This window comes from Lepisma saccharinum, chromosome 12, assembly GCF_977018435.1.
Source record: "Lepisma saccharinum chromosome 12, izLepSacc3.1, whole genome shotgun sequence".
Classification (NCBI taxonomy): Eukaryota; Metazoa; Arthropoda; class Insecta; order Zygentoma; family Lepismatidae; genus Lepisma; species Lepisma saccharinum.
The window spans coordinates 26,444,714-26,469,415 of NC_139240.1; the positions used below are offsets into that span (position 1 = coordinate 26,444,714).

The 24,702-nt window shown below is 37.9% G+C and overlaps 1 protein-coding gene across 1 annotated transcript in view; it reads right to left on the bottom strand.

The window, feature by feature from the left end:
* Positions 1-24,102, bottom strand: part of LOC145996280 (uncharacterized) — a 247,159-nt gene extending 223,057 nt beyond the window's left edge. The window contains exons 1-3 of the mRNA XM_083132708.1: positions 23,693-24,102; positions 18,000-18,161; positions 9,886-10,391 (exon numbers count right to left, since the gene is read on the bottom strand). Of these exons, the coding sequence (XP_082988834.1) occupies positions 9,886-10,391; positions 18,000-18,161; positions 23,693-23,866 (842 nt within the window). The 5' untranslated portion in view covers positions 23,867-24,102. The remainder of the gene's footprint in view (positions 1-9,885; positions 10,392-17,999; positions 18,162-23,692) is intronic.
* Positions 24,103-24,702: the final 600 nt, after the last annotated feature.

Consider the following 24,702-nt stretch of genomic DNA (forward strand, 5'->3'; position numbering starts at 1 on the left):
GACTAATGGGAATTCATTTTTTTAGACCATAGATTTATAGCCTAGTCTGTACTGAAGAAACCAAGGTATAGTTTGTAAATCTAGGAATCATAGCTTTTTGAAAACCTTGCAGAATTTTAAAATTCCTACCGAAAACAAGCATAGCTTTCACATTAGAATGTTTCTTTCATCAGAAATTATCAATAACAAGTGTGCAATTCTTTCCCCAGAAGAATGGCACACATATCAGGCAATACGCTGGTACCATTTTGAACCCCTCCCATCCTTCTCGGTATTGCCTAAGTGGGGGTAAAATGAAATTCAAATTTCGTAACAAAAATAATTTTCTCACAATTTCTTCTTCTTCTACTAGATAAATTATTTTTTTTTTACCATAAGCTTATAGGCTAGTCTCTACTGAAGAAAACGACATATAATTTGTAACTCTGGCATTCATAGGTTCCTACATATAAAATATTATAAAAACCTAGCAGCATCATAAAATTTTTCTCTGTAAAAGTATCAGCAAACAAGTACACAATTTTGCCATGAGAGTGGAACACATATGAACCACCACCGGCATTGGCTGTACGTGGCAGCCAGACAAAGTAACAAATTTATTTATAATTTTTCTTTTTTTAACTTTCTTCTTTTTCTTCTACTAGTTGATAAAGGAAATAGAGCTTTTGAACATAAGCTGATAGCCTAATCTGTACTGAACAAAATGAGCTAATATCTGTAACTCTAGCATTCATAGCTTCCAAGATATACATTGTTATTTAAAGCTTTGCATAATTTTAAATTTCCAGTTGGAAAAAGGCTCGGTAATGTCTAACGAGGGAAAATCAGGCTCAGCATTTAGGGGTTATATCAGGATGTAGTCTTCTTAATATTTTATTTTTAAGGAATAAAAATATGTTGCTATAAATCATGTACAAAATTCAGCATTGCAAAACTATGGGGGCGAATAGTAAAAAGCCTACCTGGTAAAAGGTAAACAGTTGAATGCAGAAGTCCACATCCCATGCAGTGCTCAAATGCCGAAAACTGCGATTTTAAACCCATCATCCCATACCAATTTATCCAATTTCATTGCTACAGTTAAAACAGCATTACAGATACTGGTTTCTCTTCATAACCAAGTGCATGCACACACAAAAATTATAATACAAAATACATACAAATATTTTCATGTAATTGAAATTATCAAATAAATTGGAAATCATATTATCACTTTTCACCTTATGACCTACCTTGGAATGCAATAAAGTAAGTTCATCAAACCCCCTGACAGCTGACAAGGGTGCATGCATCATTTCACCATTCTTGATGTTCCTGGGCCTTAGGCTGCAGTGCAGGTTAGTAGTGGGTAGAGTGCTGCAGCAAGGGCTATTTGTTCGAGTGTCTAATAGTTCGTAAGGATGACGCTAGACAGCGTACGTAATTGGCAGGTGCTCGAACAGGCAAAATGAGCGGTATAAGCTCAAAGCACAGTAGCACACATACAATAGTAATTTTCCTGTTGTAGTGGGTCTTCAAATATGAATCATCAAGTGAAAGACGCAGTGAAATTGAAACTTAAGTGAACATAGTCTTCATCTTCATGTTAAAATGTAATTTAATCTATCTTACAGTCCCGCAGAATTAACTTCAGAGAAATGGCTGCCGGTGCTGCTGCAGGAGTACCAACCTACAGCAAACGCTTCACTCTCACGTGAATCACGGGCAATCAGCTAACAATGGGAGATGGGAGATTTGAAAAATAATTACATTGTGTAATGGAAATATCACTGTATTAAGAGGACATGCTAAGAAAATTATAAGCACTATAAGTATTCTTTCTTACACAATAAATGGATAAACAGTTTATTCTTTACCTTTAATCCGTAATTTGAAAACACCTGAGGTCATCATCCATGGAGCTCTGTTATGTCGCAGTCGTCTTGTTCACTGTCTGAAGAAGAATTCGACAGAAGACTTGACTCCTCAATATTGATGATGAAATTATCAATATTTTCTTCCATGATACAGTCCTTCTCCCAATAAAATTTTTCCCATTTACGTGCATTCTCAACCACTTTTCTCCAATCTTCAACTGATACTTGTTGGAATCCCTCGTCAATGAGAACACGTACACTTCGTTGTGTGAATGTGCAGTTCTTTCTTTTCTGATTTGGCTTCTATCCATTTATTGCGCTGTCGAAACAATTGCACACAGACACTCACTAATGCAAGAAATAAAAAATCAGAAAGAAAGTTGTATGCACTGCCACTTCGCTTGCTTCACCAGTCACTGCATGAGTCCTTTCAACAGTTGGTAACATTTCACGTGCCCGAACATTAGAGTTTCCGTTGGCCCGTTACAGCGGGAAGTCTCCTGCTTTAGCCAATTCGAGTACAGCTGCATCACTCACAGAGCACCCATTTCTCTCAAGTTAAATCTGCGGGTCTGTACCAATACATAGCCATATATGAAAATGAAATAGTTCGTTATGGGCTAAAACTAACAGGGTGGATTTTACACATATATTTCTACGATTATTGTCTCATTGAAAAGATATTTGATTCCATACATTCTGAAGCGTGGGAGACTCAAATAACTATAAGGGAGGGAAAGTGGTCCTAAGCAGTACTTTAGTAGTGGTTAACTTGAAACCTAAAAGGTGGGTGGTGAAGTAACCGAAGTATCAGTTGTGAAGAACTTTTGTTCTCAATTTTCTTAAAAAAAAAGACTCCTTTTTTTTTTTTGCTTAAACTTTAGCAATAAAAAGATGTTGAGATCAGAGTCAATGAACTGCATCTCTTATACAGCATAACACTATTCTTACTTATTTTTTTACAAATTACATAGAAAATATGATAAAAGCCAAATGAATTGCATCCTTTGTAAATACTTTGTGTACAACAAGGCACATATACTAGGGTTGGCACACTATTTTGAGCCAATACCACTATTGCTCTCACCAACTGTTGCTGATATTGAGACATAGCTACTGAGTAATTCCGTAATTTAAAGATGTTCAAAATAGTTATTTGATTGATTGAGTTGTTGTTGTAAGCCCACTTTATGCACAGTAAGGCTAATCGGGAGTGGACCTACAGTTTAAAGTGGGATCCGAACCACTAAGTGCCTCCACCGAGTATTGAACCCGGGACCCCTTGATTACAAGGTGGCAACGCTACCACTGCGACATCAGGGAAGCCCTCTCAAAGTAGTTATTAAATGTGGTTATAAAAGTACAGCTATACCATTTCAGTCTATTTCTTCCATTTCCAAAAGTTGAAATATGATACTTAAGTTCACACACTTAATTTCAGTCAAAAAAAAATATATATCAATGTACTTTGTATCCCATGATAATATCTAGAAAAATATTCATAATCTGTTTGCAAACAGACATGATCAACTGTTTGGGGGTAGTGATAGATCAGTACTGATCATTGCTTGATGACTTGCCACCCACTTCCCCAGATAACCCTGCACTGCAGCCACACCTGGAAATCCTATTCACTCTTTTCAAGCTACACACATCAAACAAGAGACAAAAAAAACATAAGAAACCTCAAATGTCAGATTGTAAATGAACATGACAGTAATAATTTAGGTCAGCTTTTATATATCAAAAAGCTCTACTACTTTAGGAATGGTAGGCTGATATTACGGTGTAAAAATCTCACAAAATTTTGTCTTCCTGGTTTATGATGAAAGGATATCAAAAACTTTTCCGTAATGCTTGCTGAGACTGGAGTGGCAGAATTTGAACAAGAAATTCTGTGAAAGAGGAAGAAGGGGTCGAGATTTGATGGAAAATCCTTGAACAATCAAAAAGAATATTAACCGAGGATAATTGTAAAAGGTATTTTAACAATTGCCATATTATTTTTATAATAAGGGACAGGGTGCAAATAATCACGAATTTTATTTTATTATCTTTCAGTAAATTTAATGCTGTCTTCAATGGCACTCAGCATTGGTCTGGATGGACTCAACACAGATTTTACCATCTGGATTCTTTCATAGAAACCTAGCTCAAATAAAACTAGCCAAAAACCAAATTAAGAAGTGGGGATTGTCAGAAAGAGTTGTAAATTAGTGCTTTAAATATTTGTGACATCAACAATTGTAAACAGCTTAAGGATAAAAGTTACAGTTTCAAACTGGTTATACATTTATTTCAATATCGTCCGAATGAGCACTGCTACTACTACTACTACTACTTCAAGAAACACAGTGTATGAGAAAGTATGAATTCCTCCCCATGTTTTTCTTTATGTTGATTATTAAGGTAGACACGATATTTGAAAATATGATTAATAACAATTTTCAGAATCCCATGTATTTCTCATGACAACTTCAAGTTACGGCTAATCAAATGGAAGTTTTGACTTTTCTGCTGTCAATTAGATCCTCAATCTGTTTTCCTTCATTGATATATTTTTCTATGCCATCCAAGTTTATTATTCCCAAGAGAAACAATAAAATAATACTCCCACAAGTGCAATGCATTTCTCCTTGCCTTCTATGAAAATCGTGGCAGTGTTGCCAATACTGATGTGCATAAAACAGCTAAATTCCACCTTAAAGGGAGTTAAAACTGACTTTCAAGGAGCTAGTTTTACAAAGGTTGGATAAAGTGCCTCCTAGGGTAATTTTAGGTGTTAAAGGGGTGGGAGGTGCATCTAGATCTGGTAACATCACCCATCAAATCCACCGATGGTCATATGAAATCGAAAATAAATGATTCCGGGATAACAACATTATGTCATCTTCATGTCAGCTACGGCACAATAAAAAAGTAGCTGAAGAGGTAAGAAGGGGGTTGGGTAACGCAGCCAATTTAACAATATCACGTCGCATGCAAAATGTATACTAAGGGCAAAAGTTGGTCTATGTGGGCCGGAGCAATAGTGGGGCATGAGAGTGGATGCCCCAGTTCACAGACAAATGTACACGAAAGAGCCTTGTCGAAATCATTCCTCATGCTCTTAAGAAACGTTCGGGGGAGGGGGGGGACTTAGTTGAGCTTACTACTCCAAATAATTCAATAGTCACTTTCACAAAATATGCCACACTGTCGGTTGTGGTATGCTGACTTCCCTCTGAAATCATTCTATAAATGGATTATTCTATAAAAAAAAGTATGTGGGCCATTCAATGTCAAATCAACAAGCCACACAACTTGACCGTCACCAATTTCAACAAAATTCAGAGAATGGATTGATTATATCTATAGTGATACAAAAAAAAATAAGATTTTTCAGTTGCTCAGCTTTTTGTGTAGGATGTAAAAAGTCAAAAAAATTGCAAAAAGTAAGGTGTGGGTAATTACAAAAAATCATTTTTCTCAGCTCCTATAAGAGATAGAGTTCAATTTGGTTCCATTTTAAAGCTCTTGGAATGGGCTTTCATGTGATATGTCACTTGGCAAGGTTTTGTGACATAATTCAAGGTCACCAAAAAAAATTATGACGACCTTGTCCTATATCCAAAAAAAAAATCTGAAAAAAATATTTTTTGCTTACTAATGTGTTGTACATGTGGTAACATTTCATAATGGGATTGCAATGGGATCATATTAAAAAATAATTTTGAAACAATTAGGTACAGCTGAATATTGCAATTTTTTCCCCTCTGTGGCAATTGTTAATTGAGATTCAATCAATGAAAACCCTCCCCTCCCAGTCTTCCTTTTAGTTCGAAACAATATAAAAATACAATATAATTAACATTTAGGAGTGGGTGACTGTCACTTGATGAGGTAGCATGTCATGACATGCACTCCTAGTGTCAGCAAAAGAATGCATGTTTCATCCTGTTCAGACAAGCAACATTCCGTCTGTGATCATCTCTTGGAACAGAAGGTTCAGTGGTGTACTGCCCAACAGGATCTTTGTTTTAGCTCTACCTTTCTGTTTACAGATTTGGAGAAAAACGACTTAGTTTATCACTGCCTTCGACCAGAGTTCAGTGACCAGCATGGAACCATCAACTTCAACAGCTTCAAGAAAAATGTACTGTTGCAATCCATTTGAAAAGTCAAGTCATAATTCCTTCAAGAAAAACTTAAGAACTGTAAACAAGAACTTGGCGCAAACATTTACTTTTCTTAAACAAGGTTACAAAATTTAGAATCAAGTTCTGTTGAAGAATTTCAACAATTAGATCCTTTGTGTACCCCAGAAAAAGATGAAGCTCTAAATGCTCCGAACAAAAGTTTGATTGCTTTTAATGAAACACATATTCAGAAAAGATGATTATGTGAGAAGAAATACCCTCAGCAAAAGCTTAAGAAAGCAGCAGCAGTGTTCAAAAGCAGAGTATTGAACATAGATTCAGATGCTATTCCTCTCTCCTCTGACCGTGAAATTTTCAACCAATTGAAGGAAAAATTTAATACTACAGATGATAAGAGCATCAGGATGCAAATATTGAAAATGCTCCCTAAAAGCTGGACTTTGAAAGACATTCAAGATGAATTTGGAGTATCAGACTACATTGCAAGGAAAGCTAAAAGCCTGGTTAAAGAAAAAGGTGTCATGTCATGTCCGGATCCTAAACCTGGTAAAACTTTAGATTTTGAAGCAGCAGAAACAGATATATCCACTGCTGAAAATAGGATTTTCCAAGTTTGGTGAACTCAGTCCTAAGTAGTGTGTTCTTGCAGGTGCAAGTGGAACCCACAGTGTTTGTGTATGTACAATGCACCAAAACCTAAACTTATGGTTATGCATCGTAGGATGAAAGAACTGATGGAAGGTGATAGACCATTTAAGTCTTACAAAGATATTATGATGTATGTAGTGTGTGCTAATCCAACTGAAGCTTGCTACTTTGGAGATTGCAAAATCTGTTCTGGGTTTGAAGAAGTCAAGGGAAGATTGAAGAAGCTTTCGAGCTCAACTGCATTCAAAACATCACCTACAAACAGTGGATACAAGTTGAAAAAAGAACATCTCTTGAGACATTAGTCAAACCTACTGAAGAATTCATCAGTATACTTTTTGAAAAACTGCCAAAACTTCTTCAATACTCATTTTTTGCTAGTCAACAGTCCAGTTACCTCACCCATCTGAAGCAATCTCTGAAAGAAGGTGGATATCTTGTAATCTGCGACTTCGCTGAGAACTACTCATTCATTCTCCAGGATGCAGCCCAAGGTTTCCACTGGAACAATGCACAGGCAACAGTTCACCCCTTCCCAATCTATTTCCAAGATTCAACAATAAAAACATTGATGCATACATCTCTTGTCATCATTTCTGACTGCCTCACTCATTACACAATAGCGGTGCACCTTTTCCAGAAATACCTAATTGGTTTCAAGCAGTCTCATTTTACCACAAAACCAAGCCTGATCTATTTTACGGTGATGGTGTTGCCTCTCCGTATAAAAACAGGCTCAATTTTCTCAACCTCTGTTACCATGAATCAGACTTTGGGATCAAATCAGAGTGGCATCCTTTTGCCACACCACATGGCAGAAGTGCATGTGATGGTGTGGGTGGGACTGTTAAAGGACTTGCAGCTAAAGCCAGTCTTCAAATGACCTACAATGACCAGATCATGACTCCACAACAGTTGTATGACTGGCCAAATGGACACATTGAGTCGATACATTTCCAGTACAGTATAATTGAACAGCATAAAGGAGAAGAGGCTTTGAAACTCACGACAATGACAGCAAGAACTATACCAGGTACTCAGACAAGAAACCACACTCCTTTGTTCCACTGAACATGAATCAGATGCAAGTGAGGGCGTTTTCATTCTTTAACAACTCAAGAGTAGAAAGCAAAACAACTTTTGATGGTGATCATGAAATCACAGAAATGGTTGGGTTCTTGATCTGCAGATATGATGCGACAATGGCTATTAGGGTGTGTTTTAGACTCGGATGAGGAACATCAAACAGTGAAGATGTTCTTACATCCTCATGGACCTTCACCTTCCATCCGATAGGAGTGATGTTATTTCAATAGTAGACCCCAGGGTAAATCCAACAGGAAGAGTTTACATCCTTTCAAAGCAAGAAGTGGAAATGCTAACCAGAAGTTGTTAAAAAGAAGTGTACACTGTGTAATTCTTCTGTAAATATCCTCGGAAGGAATACAAATTGCAGTCAAGTGGTGAGTAGGTACAAGTTCATTATTTTATTTCACCATGATCCCATTGCAATACAATTATGAAATGTTTACCACATGTAAAACACATTAGTAAGCAATTTTTTTTTCCAGATTTTTAAAAAATATACTTTTGGATATATACGGGGTCATATAATTTTTTTGGTGACCTTGAACTATGAACTATTAATGTCACAAAACCTTGCCAAGTGACATATATGATAGCCCATTCCAAGAGCTTTAAAACGAAACCAAATTGAACTCTAGCTTTTATAGGAGCTGAGAAAAATGATTATTTGTAATTACCTGAACCTTACTTTTTGCAATTTTTCAACTTTTTTACACAAAAAAAACTGAGCAACTGAAAAATCTGAAAAAAATATTTATTGTCATCATTTCATGGGTAGAGACAATCATGTAAATTTTATTTGAATTACTTGACATGAATCTGAAAAGTGCATTTATTTTCGTTGATTTGACGTGGAATGACCCACGTACATACTTCCAGAATATGGTTGAACAGGTGCTTCTACTTGTGCTTAGTAAAAACCATGCATTTCATTGTGTGGTTCACAATGGTCTATATTTTACAAACTTGAATATCTGTATAAACAGCAAACCACACAGTTGTATTTTGTTTATACAAAAAAGAGGCAAAATAGCCAACACTGATGGGAATTAGTCCAAGTTTGTAAAAATTAATAGAAAAGTTACAGAGGCAAATATGTTCATATTAAACACCACACTTTTTCACATTGCAAGCATTTGGAGACATATGATTACATTTTATGTGATATTTGAAATCCCCATAAAATTTTGATTAAGTATTATGATAAATTTCAAACTTTCATGTTAATAATTGGGTCTGAAACTTTTAAGCAATGTGAAGTAGAGGATGTAAATTCACAAAAAATTCCATCAAATGGCAGAAAATTTTAAAGAACTATAAATTTCAAACTAGAGTTAATATTCCTAAAACGAAAAAAAATGGGTTATTATATTTATCCACAGATATCACACACCAAATTTCATCCAAATCTGAGATGGTGGGGTGTATACCTGGATGATCTTGTATGGAATAACTAGGGGCATGCATATTTCGTTTTTAACGAAAAAACGAAATTTGAAAAAATACAATGTAGTGTTAATTTTTCATGTTTTTGAAAGGTGTGAGATGCATTGTGACCATATTTTGTCACGAAATAATGCGAAATGAACTGCAAAAAGCGAAATTAACTCAAACACGAAATTCAGGGTTTATTCACCGAAGCGAGACCTTCTGAGGTCTGAATTATCCTGAGAGTTATGCAATTCCCGGAAAATTGATTAATTCTGCTGTTAATATTGGAGAAGCAAAAATGAACTCCTTTACACAGAAATAAACTTAATACTCTGATAACTACGTAAATGTGCTATTAGAAGTGAAATGTTAATTCTGTGGAATAAGTGTAGTTTTTAAATCAAATTTAGGATTATATTCACAATTTTAAAACCAATATGTCTTTTCATATACCACTTTTCATCCATTTTTCACTGCTATAACACCGATATCTTATTTTATTTACCGATTTTGAACCCAAAATTGGCTCAGTTTTTGTACCGAAATTTTGCTTTTTTATTTACCAAAAATATGTGCCTCTAGGAATAACCCACTACCACTGCAGCATTGGTGACAGTATTCAATAAATTAATTGCATTGTAACTCGTACGTAATAAGGTCCAATTTTGAACTTTAGTACTGTCATGTTCAGTTTCAATCCTTGTACTAAAATTTCCTTCACCTACCTTTCTCCAGGATCCGTCCCTTGGCCTTCCACTTCTTCGGTGATCACTGCATTCTTCTTCCTGTCCTCATCATCACTAAATACTAATGCACCATTGTCACTATCCTCAGCTGGCATTTTCTCCACAAATTGTTTACTGTCATATGGATAAAATCCTTCCCTTTCAGAAACATTCTGTTCACTAGGAGCTTCCTCACTTGTGCCTTCAAAATGCATCAATTTTTCATCACTCTCACTTTCAACTTTATCAACTAAAGTTTCATCAATGTACTGACTGGATAAATTGATGTCAACATTAGGAGGATCTTCGAATGATTTGGTTTCAGTCTTGACACATGACTCGTCCGGAAGCCAAACATTCTCCAGAGATGATTGTTCACAAACTAATGAATCAACACTTTCCATTTCAGACTTTATTGTTGTCACTTCTGGAAGAGGGAAACCTGTATCACATACTGGAGCAGGCACAGTTTCTTCACTACCACGAGACGAGGATGCAGAATGCTTCTGAAATACAACCGTAACGTACATAAATTTTATGATATTGCCTTTTCATATATAAAACAACCCTTCCCTCTTCCTACAGAAATCACTATCCTAATTGTGCAGCTTAGAAGCCATCAACAAAGAAAGGCTGCTTCAGTGTTCCCAGGCACACCTCAACGGTGAATGAAGGATAACATTTATCCTCCACGACATAAGATTGCATCTGCACTCTTTATTTGTTTGCATTTGCTTGGTATGAAGGAGTCAGTATCATGACTCCTCAGTAATATTTTTTTCTACACCAGATGTTACAATGAACACACACACTGATGTAGAAGTTGATATTTTGTCTGCTAGAGTACGCCGTCATGCAGCACAATGTACTCTGGGAACCCATTCTCTACAGCAATTATGGGACTGAGTTACAAGGGTGCATGGGTTGTTTTTACAGAAAGTGTAGTTGATTCTCGGAGTGAGTGATCTCAGGTGGGAGTTTTCAAGCAACATCCCAGCTCCAATGATCACCAAACCTCTAATCAAAGAGTCTCTGGTGAATCTGGGGGAAGGAGTACTGGCTGGAGTCTCATGCTGATCACTTCACCTTGACTATGGCTACCTATTAGGCAGCAGATGTTGCCTATAGTGGATGTCAATATAGGAACCGAGCATTTCGATGTTTCTAGGAATTTTGAGGGAGTGGCATTTCCACCCCTCGCAGGTCATAAACAGGCAGGGTTGGTGTCGCCATTGCATCCTAACAATGTTTCCAGCTTGTGTAGTTTGTGACCAGATTGAAGAATGACCGCTTGTGTGGCGGTAAACTGCATATATGCAAACAGTTACAACCAGTCCCAAATCAGAGCCCAAAACATGCTAAAATAAGTATAATGCTGGCATGATGCCTATGTAGATTACAATATCTCCGGGCAAGTAGTATTATTTGCAACAAATAACTTTTACTTTTATACTATTGAGACAGCCTAAAACATGCAACGTGTTAAAAGTAATTATCTTCACAAACTGTACAGTTTTTTCAGTCACATATTATTTTTCTCGATTTCGTGAAAACCGAATTTGAGAATCCCCCTTAACAAACGATGCCTCCCTGATGGCACAGTGGTAACATTGTTGCCTTGTAATCAAAGGGTCCCACGTTCGATACCCGGTGGAGGCACATAGGGGTTCGGATTCAATTTTAAACTGTAGGTTCAGTCCTGATTAGTTTACTGTGCATAAAGTGGACTTAAAACACAAACTAAACTACTTAACAAACTTTTCGATGAATCAAAAATTTAAACAAGTGAATACATTTTTGTCATTTTGAGGTAAATTAATTTTTTTTGGGCTATTTTTGGTTCACGTGAATCTGCCTCACGCAATAAGTTTATTTTATTGGGTCAAGTACAATAGCCAACCATTGCAATAATTTTATTTTTTTAATTTTGATTTGTTGCTTTAAATCCACTTTATGCACAGTAAGGCTAATTGGGACTGGACCCACAATTTAAAGAGATATCCAAACCATTATGTGCCTCTACCCCTTGATTACAATGTGAGGACTCTACAACTGCACCATCGAGGGGGCCCTACCAACCCTTGCAATAAGTCACTGGAAAGACATACATGTGTGGTTACACAAGCAACTAAAGAATAATTATATTCTTGTGGTAAGGAGTCATTGTCATTTAACGAACATCGTTGAATTATTCCATCAGCATTATTGAAAATATAGTCCCATGCTGAACTTATCAACTTAAGAACGGCACATTGATTGCTTAACCCTTAGTTTGCCGCCGTAACACATATGTTACAAAAAAAAGTATGTCCCTTGTAGCCGCTGTAAGACATATGTTACAAACAGCTTTAGATACAATTATCGAGGGTTTGCCACACTTATATATGTATATTGAGGTTGAAACACTGACAGTTCGTTCGGGAACATGTTTTGCAATCATGTTTCGAAAATTCCAAATCCCCCCACCCCCTCCTTTCTCGGAATATGTCACGTGTTTGGGCTCACCCAAACACGTGTTCGCTCTTCAGTTGACAGACACAATAAATGCTTGGTATTTACGATGCTGTTTTCCTCCAAGCTTCCAACGCTGTGATTTAGTACTGATAAGGCACATATTCTTCTTTGTGTTTAGACCTGGTGATCGAGCTGAAGTAGTGGCGGGGATTAGGGTGTAGGGGAAGGAGAGAGGGGATTGGATGAGGTCTGGCATTGTCAGCTTTCTGTCGCCTCTATGTTAGAAATGCAATGAAGCTTGACGATAGCCAGAGGCCAAAAGCATGAGTCTAAAGCGTGCGTCTATCCAGAAGTATAGACAAAAGAAAGGATTGCAAAGGCTCCGTCCCTCCTCTGTTAGGACTAACAAACGCCTCACCATAAACACTTCGTATCATATAACAGCTCATCGATTTCCCTAACGCACAAACGTTTCCTTCCGGACATATTTCCACAAAGAGCCGAGTCAAAAGGGAGAAATAGATTCACAGTAGCTACACAAGATGCAAGTGTGAACGAAAAAAGCAAAAGTTCGGGGTTTCTCCCCAAAGCAGCTGGAGAAGAGGGGGCAAACTACATATTTTTATGATTTTTTCATTGAAATTTGGGGGATGCAGCCCCTGCCCGTAACCCCCCACCCCCCCACAGTTGGGGCATCCAAATTTTACATGGTTGCATGCACTGATGTTCTGCCTGCAAAACAAAAGTTATCCGAAGTAGATTGGTCCCATTGTGTCAATTATAACAATTTTATGAATAATATGCAAATTGGCTAAAATTCGCTAGAGTTTTACGTTTTGCCTTATTATTCAAATTGTATTGCACCCACGAACATGAATCAAGTTTCATTCTGTTGTAGAAGGTCCATTCTTTTTTAAAAAAAGCAAAAGTTCCGGTTTTCTCCCCAAAATAGCTGGAGAAGAGGGGGCAAACTCCATATTTTTATGATTTTTTCATTGAAATTGGGGGGATGCAGCCCCTGCCCGTAAGCCCCCCCCCCCCCCCCACGGTTGGGGCATCCAAATTTTACATGGTTGCATGCACTGATGTTCTGCCTGCAAAACAAAAGTTATCCGAAGTAGATTGGTCCCATAGTGTCAGTTATAACAATTTTATGAATAATATGCAAATTGGCTAAAATTCGCTAGAGTTTTACGTTTTGCCTTATTATTCAAATTGTATTGCACCCACGAACATGAATCAAGTTTCACTCTGTTGCGGAAGGTCCATTCTTTGAAAAAAAAAAGCAAAAGTTCCGGTTTTCTCCCCAAAGTAGCTGGAGAAGAGGGGGCAAACTCCATATTTTTATGATTTTTTCATTGAAATTGGGGGGATGCAGCCCCCGCCCGTAACCCCCCCACGGTTGGGACATCCAAATTTTACATGGTTGCATGCACCGATGTATTGCCTGCAAAACAAAAGTTATCCGAAGTAGATTGGTCCCATAGTGCCAGAGTTGTTACGATTTTTCTCCATTATGTATACGAATTCAAATTTCCCGCTCAAAGCCTCGGCGACACTGGGCTTACTTTTGTCAGACCGTGCGGCGTACTAAGGGTTAATGAGGCATTTTCCTTGTGTTGCAAAGCAGGTTCAGTTTTTGGAGTATTACAATGTTTTACACAGTCCGTTCGAATAATTTTGTGAATATTGATGTTTTATCAGAGGGACCACCCCTGGCTGTGAGCAGAGCGTTACAGGAGAGTGACCTGAGTGTTGCTTGAGCGTAGATGTGAATCAAGCCTTAATGTAACAAAAAACAAGAGAGCACTTAAAAAAAGTGATTAACAAAATGCCCACCACTTACCACTGGTAGCAACAATGAATCACGGAATCCGATAATGACCTTATACCTGCCTCTACACATGACATGTCAAATTTCCTCAGAGTGACATGTGGTGGTAGCACTATGCTGACTGTAGCCTTATTGAGTAGTGCACTCTTAAATAATGTTGAAATGAAAAGAACTAAATCTGTACATCAAAATTCAAATTGTATGTGAAGAAATGCTGCAAAGTGTCACAAAGGACTTGTGCAGGCTTGTGGTGATGAAGCACTTCGATATCCAACATTGGTTCCCCATACTAATTTGCCAACACTGCGAAAGTTCTGACAAGCACCCAGCAACATTTCATTCTCCTTTGTCACTGTGAACAGTGGGTATTACAGTAACTTTCTGGATATGTCCAGTGTTATGTCAGAAATGAAAAAACTTCTTGGTAGACATCCGATTGTGCTGCACCATAGCCCAAGGAGTCATGGTGCAAATTTAGTGGGCCCACTGGTTGAGTAATGAGGTTCGGAAGTGCTAGAAGACCCACTACAGTGATGTCAATGACATAGTGCACATCATAGGTTGGTACTTCAGTGATATATAGAAAAATTAGGAAGGAGTCAATATGAAAATTACCAATGCTGATAACAAATGTTCGACTGATTCCATATAAAATCTTAAATGATCCTTGAAGAATCTAAATGCTTCATTATCTCCTTAATAAGTGTGTGCTACCACATGACTGCAATGCAAAAGAAGGTGCAACAAAAGTATGGAGATTGTATGTTTATATCCCATAAAAATTATAACAAAATGGCAGAATATTGCAATACATTATTAGATATTTATAGATACATTGGATGCAGTAAAATTATCGGTAATTTTATCAATAAACCGATATGCCTACATTGGCCAATATTAATAGTGTACCAATTAACTTGTCCCATCCCTAGAAAAATGTTTCTGCTGACAGCATTATATTATTGCCAGAACTTTTGGCAATATGAGCTACATTTGGCCAAAGACTATGCAATAATTTCATCCTCCACAATAATATAAGTAGTCAGTTATGAGCATGTAATAACTTTCTTAAAAATGATCTCACATATTTCACAATAGACAACTTTCTCTGGCACTGTGCAGAAATTTCAAGAAAAATGGCTAGTCGAAAATACATTTGCAGGTTCAAAAACATCCATTTAATAAGTGATTGATCTGATTTATTTTACTTTACTTTCCTGTGGCTGATTGCGAAGATGGGGATGAATGATGATATGATGACATTGATGCTGATGCCTAGGACAGGATTCGAACCCGGGACACCTGGCATCATAGTACGATGTGCTAACCACTCTGCCACGGGGGCCAGCTATTCATATAATAGATGTGTTAATAGGATAAGAAACAGCATGGGCTGGTCGGCACATTAATTGGTTAATAACTTCTGTGGTTCATTGAGTCTGTGCTTTATATGAACTTTTCATGCTGCTCAATGTCAGAAAATGCATAACAGTTATTGTATTTACAGTGTAACTTAGAATAAACATCCTCGGGGGACAGTAGTATAGAACTTAAAAGGTGGGAAAAAATAAAATTAAGAAATTCAAATTAGGGTTCCACTGTTTGCTATCCGATCTTGTTACATACAATGCAAGACATACTGGGAGCGGTTCATAAAAAGAAAGTTCAGTGTTTAATCTTCTAAACAAAGATCTCTATCAGGAAAGTTTTAACACAAGACTGCCTTTGTCCTTCTCCAACTTGGCCTTTTAATTTCCTTGTTTTACAAAGTTCCTGGGGAAGACCCTTGTTAGAAGATTGAACTCTGAATATGGCATTTTTATTATCCACTCCAGGTATGACATTTATTACTATTTTATTATGATGAGTGCAGTGACACATACATTTTAAGTAAAATATTTATGCACGTCATTGAATTTTAAATCATATTTTTAAATATTGCAATATTTAGTTCAGGTTATTTATATATACCTAGTCATATCATACATTCTGTTACAAAGTTTAGACAGGGACCCCGCAATGTTGGATCAAACAACAACCAGTATCATTGTGTGTTTGGCTGTGGTAGCGGAAAGGTGAACTTCACTGTGAATCGAATGGAGTGGGGTGTATACGAGAACCATGTGGCAGTAATCGCACTGCACAAAGTTGGCAAATCACCATTGGACATTTTCAACACCCTGAAAAAGCTGAATATCAGCAGGATGTTAGTGCATCGGACCATCAACAGATACTGTGACACAGGGACAATTGAGGACTGCCCCGCGAAAGGTAGACCTTGCAGTGAGAGGAGAAAGAAATTTGTGAAAACAGTGGCGGCGCGGATTCAACGAAATCCTGTCAGGAAACAAGCAGTGATGGCTCGAGAGCTGAACATTTCGAAACTTTTGATGTTGCGTATGCTACGAAGTAAGCTTATTGGTGAGGTACTGCTCACTTCCTCCCTCCACAGCTTAAGGTCCAGAGGGAGCAGAAAACAAAAAGACTCCTTCAGCATTACGCAAATGGTGGCCACAGGAGAATCCTTTTCACGGACAAAAAAATCTTCACGATTAAAGTGTCTTACAATCGTAAAAACAACTATGTTTATGCCTAGACATCCCAGGAAGCTCGTGAAAACATGCCACGGATCCTCCGAGGCCATCATCCTGCCTCAGTGATGGTTTGGTGGGGGGTTTCGTATGATGGCACAACAACTGACCACCACTTCTGTGAACATGGTGTGAAAACACTGCAAAAGTGTACCAAGCGATAGTGTTGGAGCCACTTGTGAAATCGTTGACCCCACCATGTTCAACAATCAGCCGTGGAGCTTCCAGCAGGACTCAGCACCGGCCCACAAGGCAAAGACCACACACGAGTGGCTTCAGAGGAATGAGCCTGATTTCATTGCTCCGGCTGATTGGCCCTCCAGCAGCCCCGACCCCAGCCCATTGGACTATAGGTTGTGGTCCATTTTGGTGGCATGGTCTGTATGAACAGGCATCCAAACCTTGCGAGTCTCAAGCATTCTCTTGTAAAGACAGTGGTGGACTTTCCCCTCAAGACGATACATGCTGCGTTAGATGACTGGCCTCAGAAACTTCGGGCCTGTGTGAAGGCCAGAGGTGGCCATTTTGAACAGTGATTGGTGCTCTGTGTTGATAAGACTTGTACCTTTGTAACATCCAAATATTGATACATTAGCTTGCTCACTGTGCCTGTAGTTCATTATTAACTTTGTAAAAGAATTTATGATATGACTAGGTATATTTCATTCTGAATGTAATTTCAAATAGTTTACAATGACGTCCATGTTGCATACAAAAATGAATGAATGAAAGATTTGATTTATTTTACTTCAGGTTTCTGCCCCTTTTGGTTAATTGCGAAGATGAGGATGAATGGTGATACGATGAAGTGGATGAAGAACATCGCAAACACACATGGACGACACAACACAATTCCTACAGAGGATTATACTGGCTCAAGTGCTAGTGAATCGTTAGTCTGCAACAATGCAGACCAGAGTCTGCTATCCGTAGGCGAGGTTGTAATTTGGATGTCTTTGGAAAGGGTCACCTCTTACAACCACAAAAATGCATTGCTATTCAAAACATTGAGGAGAATAGAGTAATAAAAAAACAATCTTATACACAAGAGCCCAGAAACTCACATACCACTTTCACTATGGGCCTTCACGAAAGAATACATGATTCCATTCTTAGCAATAGCAGGTATAAAAATTTTAATTTTTAAAAATGCATCTATGTATTACCACACCATGAACAAGTATGACTTACTTTTACACATGCCACCATTTTTTCAAGTATAAAATTATCTTTACCTTAACACTCGACTTCCTCTTGTGCCTCTTTTCTGCAGACGACAGGTATTCCTTGAGAAAGTCTTCAGATTCATGACACATGCTGTGAAAATCCTGGAAATCTTCTAGCTTGTCTACACACAAATAGCACACAAACTTTGGCAAACTGTCATCCTCTGTAACCTGAGATGGAGAAAATTGAATTCATAAGTAGGGTTGGAGCATGTGTATATACAAACTGTGTAGGTAAATAATAGGTTTTTATGAAAATGTTATTTGCCTACCCCAAAGGTAGGATATTTATTACAAATTGCATATCAAATGTCCGACTTCGATACTCCAATTACTTGTGGTTACTTTTGCTGTAGATAGGGTTATAGCAAATGGATATATCTTAAAATACAAAAGAAAATAAACCACCCAGTGAAAAATGTTGGTTTCACTATAACAAAAATGTGACCTCGTTTCGGTACTATAGCCTGACAAGTTAAGTCCCGATATGCACAGATCGCTGTGGAGCACTTCCTATTATGTCATCCTCCGCACCACTCTTATACGTACTAGTCTGGCCTTGAGACTACGAGTGGTGCCAGCTCAGCAAAATTAAGCTAAAACAATATGACAAACTATTTTTACTGTGTAGATTGTCAGTACCGGCTCATATCAGTTTATCAATGGTTCATTTGATTTAATCCAGTCTTTGAAAATGCGTGCGGTGCGTGGATCATAAACTGTAGTATTACGCACGCGAGTTAACGTTTGTAACAAAGAGAAAATACTGGGCAAATGACTTCATTTTCTGAATGCAACATCGAACAGTGGCCTGGTGTTTTTTAAAGCTGAGTGGGGTGGGGGTTCTTTTGTTTATCGTACAGCAATCACTATGAGAAGGCAATCTGATAACACGCTTGCCTGTGTTTTTTTTTAAACACTGAAATGTTCTTGCTCTTTACTCTTGGATGCATATTTTTGAAATGCAAAAATAAAATCATGCCGGGTCCAACGAAATCCACAATCTGCTCTGGAAAGCTCCTTAGAGGACAGGCCAGAGAAATTGTTTACAATGTTGCAAAATATTTGCGAAATCAGAAGGAATATCTAAATGGATAGTTTCTCAAGATTTAAAAGAATTGAATTGGATTAATTTGTTGTTTTAAGTCCACTTTATGCACAGTAAGGGTAATCGGGACTGGATGTACAGTTTAAAGTTTGATCTGAACCACTATGTGCCTCCACCGGGAATCGAACCCGGGATCCCTTGATTACAAGGCGACGATGCTACCACAGTGCCATCGGGGAGTTCTAGTTTTAAAAGAAGGAAAAGAGTAGTTGGCGAAAGGTGAGCTGAAGTTCTGTACATCGACATGTAGAAAACAGCCCAGGAAAAAGCGAATACAAATTTTGTTGGAAATCCTCAGACCATTCCGATCCTTCCAGGTTGCAACACTGCGAACCAACGTCGCTGCGAAGAATGGAGTGGGGAAATGTGGTGTGAGCTGTGCAACAGCTATTTGCAGCGTCTTGTTTTTAAACTTGTCAAATTATAATCTGATATTCCCCGGACAGATTTCTTCATTTTTACAGAAAAAACTACTTACGGTAATAAGTTCCTGTAGCATTGTCTAACATGTGGAAGGTGTTTTGTGTGATGTGGGAATGTATGATAGCGGAAATTCATGTTCTTTGTTGAAAATTAATTCTCCGACGGAGAACAGCCTTTGGTGCATACACTTTCGTACAACACCACGCGTCATGATTGTGTTTTGCTCATGTTCATTGGGTATCCAGTGTTTCGAACTGTCTGTGTTTGCAACGAAAGTTAGAAATATGATGTGTCGTGGATGCGAGGTGAAATTTGTACCGGGTGTGGAACATCCAGTGGATTTTTTAATTGAAGATGGGATCTTGAAGAAAGGGAAGGAATGTCCAAAATGTGGCAGTGAATGTAAGCTACTCGTTTGAAGGAATGGGCTGTGGGTATATGCGTGTTCAAAGAGAGTCCAGGGACGTGGGAAGTTACGTTTTAAAAGAGTTCCGTGTAGATTTGAACAGGAAAAAGATTTCTTCAAATTTACAAGTTTGGGGCCCATTTGCGGCCAATTTCTAACATGCTTTTAACAGGAACTCTATAGAGAAAGCCAGGGAGCCGGAGCTGAGGCAGGGCCGCGGTAGCGGTAGGTCAATTACCCCAGGGGCGGAGACGGGAATCTGTGGGAAATTTGGACTCAAAAATTTCAAATGAAAATAATTTTTTAGTTCAAATTTCCCACCGATTCCGGGGCAGATAGCCCCAAAAACCATTCATGGATAGCCCCACGAATCATTACAATTTTCTTCGTAAAACAATGTGAAAAACTTTTTAAAAAAATTAGATCAGATGAGCTTTTTTCACGGGTATATCTTGGGTTCCGAAGGTTGAAACACTGCATAACGAATGAAAATCAACAAAACACAAGCACGACGTGCAATTACCTAGGAAGGTGTATGCGCCATATTGTGTCTCAGGCAAGCGAAAAGACTACAAGAAAGAAGTACTCGTAATGTGAAAAATTACAATTACTTTTATTAAAAGAACTTGAATACACCTTAAAGAATTGTCCGCGAAGCAGATAGGTAAGTACGAATGTCAAAAGAAGAAGTTATAGGTGTCCGGAGAATTCCAAATTTTTACCCTGGTTTCTATGTCATAGAATCTTACTGACTGATTATTTAATGCATATTTTCTGGAGAATGATTTTTAGCTTCCATATATTTCTATAGCCCCATTTAGTTGGCTGCACTTTTTGACTAGATTTGACTCTGTTTGCACCGTAGCGTCTAGTTGGTTGCACGGAGCAACACCGAGTCGTCTAGTTCGTTGATTTGAAGTCAAGTAGTGTATTTGGTGTCTGCACCGGTAACGGTTCGAATTGTTTTATGATTTTGGTAAATATCCGATAACGCCCGAACACCTCTCACTCGTTTATTTATTTAATTTTAGCATTGATACTTACCTATTCTGCATTGCGGAAGATTCTTTAAGGTGAGGTTATGGCTTTTTCTATAAAATAGTGTCAACTTTTCATATTACAAGTCATTATTTGTCTTCCTTGTTCTGCTTGGGTAACAGACAATATGGCGTGCACTCGTCATGGATCATTGGGTGTCTGATTGTGTTTTGTCGATTTGGAGTCGGTATGCAGTGCTTCAACTTTCTTAACCAAAAAATACCTACTTTCGTGTTCATTATGTTGTCACAAACCATTGACGGATAGCCCAAAAAAACATTCACGATAGCCCCATAGATGGGTTAGGTAAGCATAGTTAAAAAAAATCTCGTAAAAAAAAGACACGTTTGGAAACAATGGCGAGAACGTGTGACTTTCGATGCTCACGCCATCTGCACATACATAATGGAAACAACGGCATAATGATACAGAAAATGCAAGTTCCTTACGTAAAAAGCGATTATTTCTTGTTCTGCAGCATTCTATGGTAAAGTTTTCAGTTTCCGCGAAAGAAAATACGGTAACAGTTTCATACATCTGAGACACATTTCTTCAATTTTACACAAGAAACTAGTTACGGAAATGAGTTTTTCAAAGGTTTACAACGTTCGTCTAGGTATTTTCTTTCATCTGGAATATATTTAACCGGGAAATCATGCATTTTTCAAGAGAAATATCACAGTAACGCACAATTGATGTTGCTTTCATTTGCTTGCCCTACAACAACCGGATGCTGCGTACGTTTGATGACGTCAGCCACCGTCAGTGTTTCAACCCCCTTTTTTTTTTTACTATGCTTGCCTAACCCAACCAAATCTAACCTAACCTTTTTGGAAATGGTTTGTGGGGCTATCCGTCAGCTACCCGTGCATAATGTATAATTTCCACTGGTGACGAACACGATAGTAGGTATTTTTTGGTGAAGAAGTTTGAAACACTGCATAACCACGTGAGTCAAGATGTGCCCACCATAATGTGTGTTCCGGAAGCGAAGAAAGGAATAAAAAAAAGCACTCTGAATGTGAAAAATTGCATTTGTTTTCGTGTAAAAAGCATAATGGCACCTCGAACTATGTTCCACAATACACAATTGGTAAGTACGAACCATGTGAAACACAAAATATGCGATTTTAATGTCTCCAATCTATGAAACTTTTACCGAAAATACCTCCAAGAACTTCGACAATCCTACAGAAACTGATTTCAGTAAGTAGTTTCTCCTGTAAATTTGAAGAAATCTGTTCGGGCGATATCGGATATTTACCATGATTTTTCCTAGCAGAAAGACTAATTATCGTAGAATTTTGGAAATCATTGTCACACGAAATTTGAACCTTCCCTAAAGTAATGAGGGTACCATTATAGTATGGGGGAAACACCTATGAATCATATATTTCAGACTTTTTTACATTGCTAACGTACTATTTTGGAATGTGGAACATTTCCTAAAGTGAAATAATGCATCTCAATGCCTATTTCTTAGATTTACGAGTACTTACTGTTACTTGTTATTTCGTTTCTGTAACACATTATGGCGGGCGATAGTGTACTGGTTCAGGGCACGTTGTGCAAGTGTTTTGTCGATTTATGAGGTGTTGCAACCTCGTTCACCGGAAAATACCTACTTTCGTGCCCAGATTTGAAATTATGCTAATATGTCGCAAACCATTGACGTTAGCCCCACAAACCATTCACGTTAGCCCCAAAAACCATTCACGTTAGCCCCAAAAACCATTTTCCGTAAGGTTAGGTTAGGTTAGGCAAGCACAGTTAAAAAAAAAATACACGAAACGTCATGTTCTAGTGAAAACACGGTGAGGCTGAAACACTGACTATGGGGTTGTGTCATCTTAACACACGGAACATTGTACTCTCGTGCAGAAAGCAAATGGCGGCAGCAGAAATAGCATGTCGGACAGAGATTTTCGCAGAAAACGACATGTTTTCGCATCAAAATGTATCAAAACTACATTCACGAACTTCCACAACAATACAGAAAATGATTTCCGTAAGTACTTTCTCCTGTAAATTTGAAGGAATCCGTTTCCCCCATACTATAATGTTACCAACACCGTAATGAGCACTGTGTGGACTCGAAAAAATTTATGTTGAAAAAAAAACTTGAAAATTACCTTACGCACTTTTTATGGACAAGATATTCTCCGTTGACAAGCGACAGTAAATATCGTAGAAGCGTGGGAATGTATGTAGAAGTAAATCGGAAACTTAGTAGAATGCATTTAGGGACTTTATTTTAATGCTAAGGGAACCTAACCTAACCACGAAAGCCTATATTGAACAAAACCTTACGTAATCGCTAAAACTCCGCAGTATGTGTTAACAGACGTACATCGAAATCGAGCCATGTAAAAATTGCATTCGTAACATAATGAAATCGCAATAAAACAAAAAGAACTTGGGCCCAATGCGGTAATGGATTGTTGTGTACCGAACCCCAAATATTGGCAAGGTTAGATAAGGAAATGTTCCCCGTGCATTTAGCATCGTGCCTCAAAGGCAGGGCGCAGTGCCCTGCATATTCCAGATCTCGGGCATTTCGGATGTGATGTGATCAGCAACACACTCTGGCCGCCTTTATTCCAAAGGTTTGCCAAAGGCTAGGTGAGCCCCCAAAACATTGGTAAAGGTATATATTATCCACACTGAAAGAAGCTTCATGAACTAATAAATGAAAAGTAATGCTTACAAATAATAAAATATACTCACAATGAGGGATAGACAATTTAATATTTTCCCTTGAATATCTCGTCTTTGTCCTTCATCTAGGCAGATGTTCAGTTTCGAACTAGTGTTTGTCAAGCAAAGCCGACATAAATTATGGTAATCCTCCCCTATTTCTGTGTGCTTATAAAAAATTCTATTCAGTAATTTGGGTCTCATTGTTTTAAACTAAACTATCACAAAAGTATCATATTTCAGTGAAAAATATAAAACAAGGATTGCCTCATGGGAAGCTTGTATACGACGGGTCTTCCTTGTCGCACAACAGTCTTGCTACCTTGTATTCCAACGTCAGACAAAAATTGCAACAGAATGATACGAGAAATGGAAAGACTGAAACTGGAGCTGTCGTCTAAAGACGAAATCATAAAACTGCTTGAAACAGACAAACTTGAACTGCTAAAAACGAAAAAAGGGGAAAATGTGTGGACAGAAGTAGCCAAGGGTAATGTAAGCAAAAAAACACTAATGCGTACAGTGGGATCCATGAGTATTACCGTGCAAATTGTCAATCACCATGTTCATGCACTTTATTTTACCCAATAAGATCTTCAAGAATTAAAATAAAACTCAAAACAAGATGTTGACAATTTCTGCACAAGCATACATAAAAATTAATTACTTAAAAACACACAGAATTTATGAGAAATATTAATGATAATAGTCATGGTCAATTTGCACGGTAATGCTCATGGATCCCACTGTACCAGCACAAACGGACAAAACTACAAGGTATCAAACCAATTTATACATCGAAATCCATATGAGGTACTATACAATGCAGAAGCTAACCCTTCAACAACAAAATCTGTCAACTTAACGGTGCCAAGCAAAAAAGAAAATGGTAACGAAACTGGTAAACTCGAAAAGCAAAACAAATTAACCCAAATAAAGAGTTCAAATGCAAGGTCTTAATTTTAGGCGAAATAGTGCAAAATAACTGGATACACTAAACCAGGAGCTCCACTGAATGAAGTAGTGAAATCAGCGGCTTC